This window comes from Cibotium barometz, chromosome 25 (genome assembly GCF_041138505.1).
Source record: "Cibotium barometz isolate CiBa-2024 chromosome 25, ASM4113850v1, whole genome shotgun sequence".
Taxonomy (NCBI): Eukaryota; Viridiplantae; Streptophyta; class Polypodiopsida; order Cyatheales; family Cibotiaceae; genus Cibotium; species Cibotium barometz.
In genome coordinates, this window is record NC_141070.1 from 10,484,154 (window position 1) to 10,492,717 (window position 8,564).

At 41.4% G+C, this 8,564-nt stretch overlaps 1 protein-coding gene across 1 annotated transcript in view; it reads right to left on the bottom strand.

The window, feature by feature from the left end:
• Positions 1–8,053: 8,053 nt before the first annotated feature.
• Positions 8,054–8,564, bottom strand: part of LOC147624238 (protein trichome birefringence-like 5) — a 2,757-nt gene continuing 2,246 nt past the window's right edge. Inside the window, exon 5 of the mRNA XM_086819189.1 lies at positions 8,054–8,538. Within this exon, the coding sequence (XP_086675315.1) occupies positions 8,238–8,538 (301 nt within the window). The 3' untranslated portion in view covers positions 8,054–8,237. The remainder of the gene's footprint in view (positions 8,539–8,564) is intronic.

Consider the following 8,564-nt stretch of genomic DNA (forward strand, 5'->3'; position numbering starts at 1 on the left):
AGTGTGTTTTTAGTCTAGTGTTGAGAAATTGCTCAGTTGTGAGCTTGTACTGGTTCTCAAAGTAATGCAAGAACACTGTTTCCTTTCTCTTAATCTCTATGTAATTTCTACAATGCGTTGGATAGGAATGCTATAATGATGTCTTAAGAAACATGTTGTGTACCTGAGAGAGAGAGAGAGAGAGAGAGAGAGCGAGAGAGTATTATGTGGTGGTGTGAGAGTAGAGCATGTGTGTGAGAAGTTCCAAGGCCGACCAGTATTCTGAGTGTCCCCATGACCACTCTAGAGTTGGTGTTCGAATCCAAAAGCTCTAGTGCACGACATTGCCTAGCTAGTCTGTCACCCCCGGACTGCTATCTTGCCATTCCGCTGAAAGGGAAAACATCATGAAACACCACCCACGAGTGTGAATCCTAGAGGTCACCTAAAAAACCTAAAATGTAAATCTCACCACTCATTCTTTTATGCCAATTCAATAAACTACTCTTCTTCTCTATCTTTTACGCCAATTCAATAAACTACTCTTCTTCTCTATCTTTTATCTTATGCTGTTGCTTGCTTGCTTGCTTGATTTCTTATGTGTGCTTGCTTGCTTGCATGTGAGAGAGTGAGTGTGAGAGATTAAGCTATTTGAGGAGGGTCGAGCTTCCTTTGGAGGGCAACAACATTGGCAGACGGAGTGGAGATTTCTAGTGTGGCTGGCAACAACATCATCTCCTACAAGAATCCCACGCAACAAGCTTTCACGAGAGGAGAGTGACACACCTTGACTATGTGTTTGTGTGCTAGGCCATAGTAATTTGGTTTCTCGAGATTGAGCTGTTTGTGCTCTCGAGAGTGGTCGAAAAAAGCCCCATGACATTGGGTGTTCCCTACGTTCTTTCTATGGTGCTAGGGCTTCTCGTGGTGGGTGGTGCCACCTACCTGCTGTCAGGGAACGGCCCCACTGCCGCATAGCATCAATGCATTTTGAGACCTAGTGAATGGTAAAATTAATTAATTTTTGATTTTTGCAAGAGAAGAGTAGATAGAAAATCTATAAACAACTCTGATTTTTTTGCATTCTTTTTGTTTTTGTTGCATTATATGTTCAGTTTTTCATGTGGTCTTGAAATTGTGTATTCTTTGAATTCAGCAATTCAAGTTTCTTGATCAGTTTCTAAAATTTTTGCTTTATGTATTTTTAAATTTTGTACAAAAAATAGTACATTGGGCCTTACATTTAAGGAACAGGTGAAATAGAGCTTGAAATTGGTTTCGGGACATACTGTTTACCCAATTTGGCCTTCTTATACAGAGAAATTGGATTAGAAACAACGATTTGGGGTAGGATTTTGCAAACCAGAATTATTTTTGTGTTTGCAAGTTTTCTATATTTTTGCATTAGTACAAACTACATAGATTAACTTAATTTAATCCACCTATAATTTGGGCCACAAGTTGTAAGTCTTTTGGCTGGCCACATTTAATACGTGTAGGCCATAGGTCCCAAGTCAAAAAGGGAATCTTAGAAAACTCCAAAAACCCTGACCGCCCCTTTTCGGGTAGTTGTGGTGACTCCAAAAACCCTAACCACCCCTTTATGAGATGAGTCATTGTGGTGAAACCACAAACCGAAAACCATAAACCACGAAAGTGAAAAGTTAAAAAAGTAAAAAGTAAGAAATCAAAAAGTAAAACAAAAAAGGGAAAAGGAAAAAGGTAAGGTTCGCAAATTTTTTTTTAAAAAAGAAAATCGAAAAGTGCACATACAAGTTTACCTATTATATGTTTTAGGCTGTTGCGATCATTTTGGCGCACGATACAAAACCTATAAAATTTACAATTTCCCATAAGGGACGAGAGCCTTCAGTCACCCGGAAAAAAGTTCATGCAAAATGCTTCCCAAAATGTTTAAAACTATCTGAAACCCACTTTGGATAAGTTTCTCTAACACAAAATAAAAAATAAAAAATAAAAAAATGGCCATTCTTTTCACCCCTGACATGCACTTATGGTCTGGGTGTGTATTAGAGGCCTATTTAGATGATAATGTGTCTATCAAAGCTAGGTGCATACCAACCTACACACTAGGCTCAAGACTTTTGGTCAGAACCCAGTTTAGATGATAGTGTCTATCGAGCTAGGTGCATACCAGCCTACACGGCTCATGACTTTCGGTCGGAACCTAGTATAGCATTGTAATAGGGGCCAGTGATACTTCATCTACTTTCGAGTCACTGGAAGGATCCCTAGTCCCAAGAAGTGAGAACCCTAACCAAGCCTCACCAGTCAGACTAGCTACTAGTATTTTTTACCACATAGCTAGCTACCTGAGATGTTCGGCCTCAACCGCTACCTTTGAACCAAATCTTACTACATACCGATCGCATGATAAAAGAGTTGAGGTAAACTCCAGAGAGACACGTGGGGTAGTGTCATCGTTACAAACATGGAGCGTTCACGTTGATATCCTTGTCCATACAACTCCTATTGCACATGTTGCAACTGTGACTATTAAACCACCCCCCGCACAAGTGCTTATGCTTGATAGTAGAACATTAGAAGAAGTGCATGCAGTAGAGGCACTAATCCAAGCTGCTAAAGGAAAGGAAGAAGAGACTTTACAAGTGGCACAACAATGATTATAGTAGCCCAAACAATTCAATATACCCAAAACAAGTCCTAAAAAGCTAAGACTGTATAAGTACGGACCGCTGACAATCTTGACATAAGCAATAATATTACGTCTACCCAGAGAAAAGGTATAGGCTTGCAAATCTTAGATCAATGTCTTCTCACTGATGATTGGGAGTATGACACATCAATAGAGACTCTTGTGGATTTTGGTACAGGCCAAGATTATGGTGTTAGTTGTGAAGGGATTATCCAATCAATATCTGGGGCCACAATAGACGAGGAATGATTGCAGGGGCATCTACGATAGCATAGATATGAAAGGATCCAAAGACCTATGGCACAAGTTGGGACATCCAAAGTAAGAATTTCCACAATGAGCGAGATGGTAACACCTCCTATGAGCCCAACAGATCCTACTTTTGTAGTATCACCGGCTATACCATGGACCAACCCACATCTTCTAACCCACAAGGTCATGCAAGGACTTAAGAGCATACTACCATGAGCTTCACCTTCTTAGATCCTAGAGTTGTCCCTGCTAGTACACTGCCTCATCCAGTGGTAAGCACCAGACCACCAACTATGGTACCTATGGTGGCTGATATATTATTACCTTTGAGCCACATGCCTAAGGTTACGATAGCCGCCACCACTTCACATATGGACCCCGTGCGCGCCTGGCATATCTAGTATTGCCATTCCTAGAGGATTACACCTCATTATAGTGCACCCATGAAACATCCCTTCCCTAGAGTGAGTGTGCTACCAACCCCTACTACAAGACTGACTGCACTTAATTCCCACATGACTAAAGCACCCATTGGGGCACCAGTAGAACACATACCTTATGTAGCACATCCACCCCCACTATGGTTTAGACCAATACATCCTCATGCAATGCCACGTGTTGCACCTCCTCCTGCTCCTATCATTGCTTTTGTTATGCCAACACCATCTCTACCCATAGACACAGTTGCTTTTGCACATGCCCTAGGAAGAGTGGTAGCAGAGAGCGTAGCACCTATTGTGAGAGATGGTGGTCGACATAACCATGGAAAGGTTACCCAGATAGCCAAGCTAACTCATAAATTCACTAGAGATAGTGATCCTAGGAGACATTTAGAAGTATTTGATCAAGTGTGTGAAGCACTAGGAGAACGAAATGAGGTCTCCAAGACCAATGCTTGTAGTCTAACATTAGACGGTAAGGTTGGGGATTGGTATAGAACTCTCAAGTTCGAGGAACACTTGAACTTCACCGCTCTTAGGAGATTGCTCTTGAAGCAATTTATGCATGAAGGAGTCTTATGGGGTGTAGCTTCACAGCTACATAAAGCCGAGAGAGAAGAAGAGGTGTTAGTTAGAAATTTCATTAGCCATCAAGAATTTGAACTCTTGTTGCCTTCTGCATGAATTCTATTCCAATAATCAAATTCTTGATATGTTCACCATGGGCTTAAACATGAAGAGATCTATAATGGATTAGTCATTAGAGGGATCACTACGTGGGATGAAGTCACAACAAATGCCATCCACCAACTGGAAGATAATATGATGGTCAAGGGATCCAAAGCATTGGACTTTTGGAATCACGGGACATAGCAATTCTACAGTTAAACCCATTACTAAGGGTAACACTTTAGCAGAGATGAATTTCACATATTTCATAAAAGCACTCCAAGAGGGGATGAAGGCCAATAAAGCTTCAAAAAAAAAATCATATGTATCCAAGGATATCTTCAATATGGTATTCAATCTGTTGATAAGAACATTCAACCAGTGTGAGTGTCTAATCCTAAGGGCACACTATGGTGGAAATTGTACTTTTTGTGGATGTTATGGTCATGAGGCTACATAGTGCCACACGCATTTGTAAACCCTTGCTAATGCTTCCAAACGTCAGCAATTTGGTTTACCAACTCCGTCTCACAGCCACAAGACATAATGCCTGCAACACCTCAACCCAATGATGAGCTAACGGTACAACCATGTATTACAAGGGGGATTTACAAGGCACAAAATGTGTGGTTGCCTCCACTAGTTTTGGGGCCTCAACCTCCACCCTTGAGGATGACACCATTGAATCAAATAGGTTTCGAGGAGCCTTTTGAAAATACAAGACTGACTTCGAAATTCACTCACAAGTCGTGAGGACTCCATAGAGCTTTATTCGGACCACTATGTAGTCGATGATGCAAGAGGCGGAGTCAACCGATCACCCAAGTTGCATCTTCCAGCATGCCACTTACAACCTATAATCGTTGTGGCATAGATCATTGGATCAAATATTGCCCGATGAAAGTGGTGGTAACTGTTGCAAAACCAACAAAATGGTCCTACCATCACACTTCTCAACATGATTGGAGTGGGTGATCAAACTTAGAGATTAATTTTGAGAAATCATAACCCAACTGTGAATGCAATAATGCGACTCATGGCTCAAAATACATCTATTGTGGAAAAGAAAGTAGAAACCAAGCTACTTCAGTACTAGGATCCAAAAAGTAAAGGGGCGATAGAAGAAAGAAATCCATAAAAGGGGGGAAAATGGAGAAAACAAAACAAGTGAACTTGGGAACACATGAGGAGCCAGTCTACATGAATGATATTGATGAGAATTCTGATTCAATGGACACATACATAGGTTTTGAGAAAACTAGAGACACTCAAACAAAAACTAAGGAGACCAAAAAGGAAAGGATGTAGGCCCTCAAGAAACCAAACAAAGAGAAACTTGGTTCATACCCTGACCCTATAAGAGAATTAGACCAACTTCATGAGCTTAGGGATATGGTTGCACATAATGTTTGAGCATGAGAACCCTGAACCCGTTCAAGAGGTGGAAATTCCAATATCACCAGCACCCTTATATGGTAGAGAGGTGATGAATACTGCATTGAACATCCCTAAATTGTTGGAGTTCATGGCTTTTGAAACAAAGACCATGATGACTACACGCTTGTGTGGATATCCCAAACTCTTCAAAGCATTGAAAGCTCTTTTAAATGGAGAACTCAATGTGGACTACCACCATTTACAAAAACCCACAAGACAACTCTACTATGAAATTTCACTAACTCAAGTCATAGAAGATCCAAGAACCCAAGTAGAGGATGAGTACGCCAAATCAATGGGAAAATTTCCATTGAATAAATTGGGTCAATACTTTGAAGGTGATGAATCCAACGCATTACTACCAACCACCATCAAGGGCATCACAATAATGGGAGTCCTTGATGGTGGTATAGGAGTCAATATAATCACCAAAAAATGCTAGGAAAAGATGGTGGTATAGGAGTCAATATAATCACCAAAAAATGCTGGGAAAAGATGGCCAACCCAGGCTTGAATTCTCAGACATTGTGGTTAAAATGGCTGATGGTACTATTACCAAACCAATGGAAATGTTACACAACCTTAAGATCAAGGTGTTGAAACATCAAGTGAGGCATACGTTCATTGTCACAGACTTTTCCAAGCAACCTGATTCTTATGAAATGATCTTAGAAAGACTATTTATGCGTGAAGCTAAGATGGTCCATGATTGGTCCAAAAACCATGTCTACCTACAATTTGATGACTCAATCCTTAGATTAGACCTTGTGACTAGTCACGTGCATCCAATGGGTAGTGGTGGACTATTCGACTAGAGATCTGATAAGACCATACATTTAACCCCTTTGCAATACTGTTATACTTGAATAGAAGATATCGATGTAGGGGAAGGACCCACCCTACAAGGATGCTAAAAAACAAGCTATGATCTAAATTGGATACATATGATGGCTACAATTGATAACTGGAAAGCTAGAGGATCTACATGGGTTACACCTGATGTGGTGAGGAGCTCCCTAAGGTTGTGCCCCTTCAAACAATTCGTTCTCTACCTTCGTCTGATGCTGAGGGGATTGATTATAGTGAACTTGAGTCCGCATGGGATGACTCAAGATCAAGCACCAACAGTGGTGAGGAGTTTGAAATAGAGACTGAAAGCGAGAACTCCTCAGCTACCACACAAAAAAAATAGAGCTGACAACATCAAAAGAAACTACAAGGAGTAGCTCTGAATTTGATACAGATTTCCAATCTAAAGAAAGGAATAAAGTTCTTCAAAACACTAAGGAGCATCTTCGAAGATGGCAGAGACGTAAACGTTATACAACAAATCATCTCATAGAAGGTTGTAAGAGTGAACAACTACCACCCAATGGATCCAAACATGGGCACAATAGACTTACATCAAAAGTTTATAGACGATTGGGAAGAGGAGTTACAAAAGGTCAAGTATTGTAGGACACTCCCAATTGATATAGGTAAGGTGAAAGCTCAATGAAAGTCTTTGATGAACCAAAATTGAGTCATTCATCCAAGAGGAAACAAAATTTTGAACTCACATAGTAGGAATGAGAGGCTAAGGCTATAGTTGAAGTAGTTGATAAAGGAAAAGAAAATGAGCCTAATTTGTGCCCATCTAAGCATTCAAGTCGTACACCATAGGGGAACACAAGTTAGTGTTTGATAATGCAAAATGTAACCCCACAAGTGAGAGTGGAGGAGTCTATAGCGGGCCTGTAGGGGTCAAGGAAGTAGACTTGGCTGAGCCAGAAGAAGATCCTAAGCCTGTCTACATAGCCAAGGACTTAAATAAGGTCGAGGAGGCTGAACTTGTAGCTCTCTTCAAGGAGAATAGGGACTACTTTGCGTGGACTTATCATAACATGAAGCGAGTGCCTAATAGTGTTGTACATCACACCATCCCAACGGTACCAAATGTTAGACCAGTACAACAATGACCCTATCCAATGAATCCTAAAAATGGTCACTAAGTGTTTTGCTACCTTGTATAACCTTTTAGAGGCCTTTCACACGCCAAGGTTTTTTTCACTGTTTTCTTGGGATTCCACCAAAACATTAACGTTTACACAAAAAAAAAAAAAAATGTTCCTAACCAACGAAACCTAGGCCTTCTACTCTGCCAGAAATGGTGAAGTGCTCTTCTACCGCTCAACAGGTCACCACCGCTTCTCGCACCACTTACAACCTGTTAATATAATATGCGTGGAGTTCCATGGTGTGACGTTGAGAAGGTAGTAGCTTTGATTGTGAGCTGGTGCACCGGCCACTGTGACCGAACGACACAGGTAGGATTTTTGACGCGTGAGTTTTTGGCGAGCTTCGTTGGCAGAGTTCAAGATGCTTGGGAGAAAGGAACGTGGCCATCCCGTGTGATGTCCCTCTTAATCAGAACGATTCAAAATCACCCACAAATTGCAAGTCAACCATGCCAAAAACTGTCTTCAGAGGAAATTGGCCCCTAACAAGATAAATTAGTTCTTTGCCCTAGGCGAAAAAGATGGATGCACGACCAAGAAAACATTACAATCATCTCCCTTATTATGTTGATTGATGCTGAAAGGTACGGGTTGAAATAAGATGGACAAAATACAAACTTTGTTTCATTGAGAAAGCGCTGAAGAGGCCTGCATAGCAAGGAGCCATGAGTGTTCTCAATGTGGTCTTCGAAATCTGCTGATGGATGAGCTTGCCAAGGCTGCTGCCAGCTTCATATTTCACTACCCAAAGTACATCTACTAATGCGCCACATCACCCAAACAACATCAATAATTCATGACTAACAAGGCATAAAGGAGCCCATTCCACACATCCGGGACCCCTGGCAAGCACCAGTGGCTGCAATCCTGATAGCCATGGTCGTTCCTGAGGCCATACATGGAAGGGTGCCCATCACTTCTGTAACTCGAGAGGCTGGTCACATTGAGCAGCTTCACTGGAAACTTCACATGGCGTACCGTCTGCTCTAACACTGGCATTTTCTCTGGGTAGCTGGGAAGCTGAGATGCAACTGAAATGGGCTGGGTTGCGCTCTGGCATTCACCACCGGTGTTCCATTTGCCACCCCTGTATAATCAAAAATCAGTCTATAC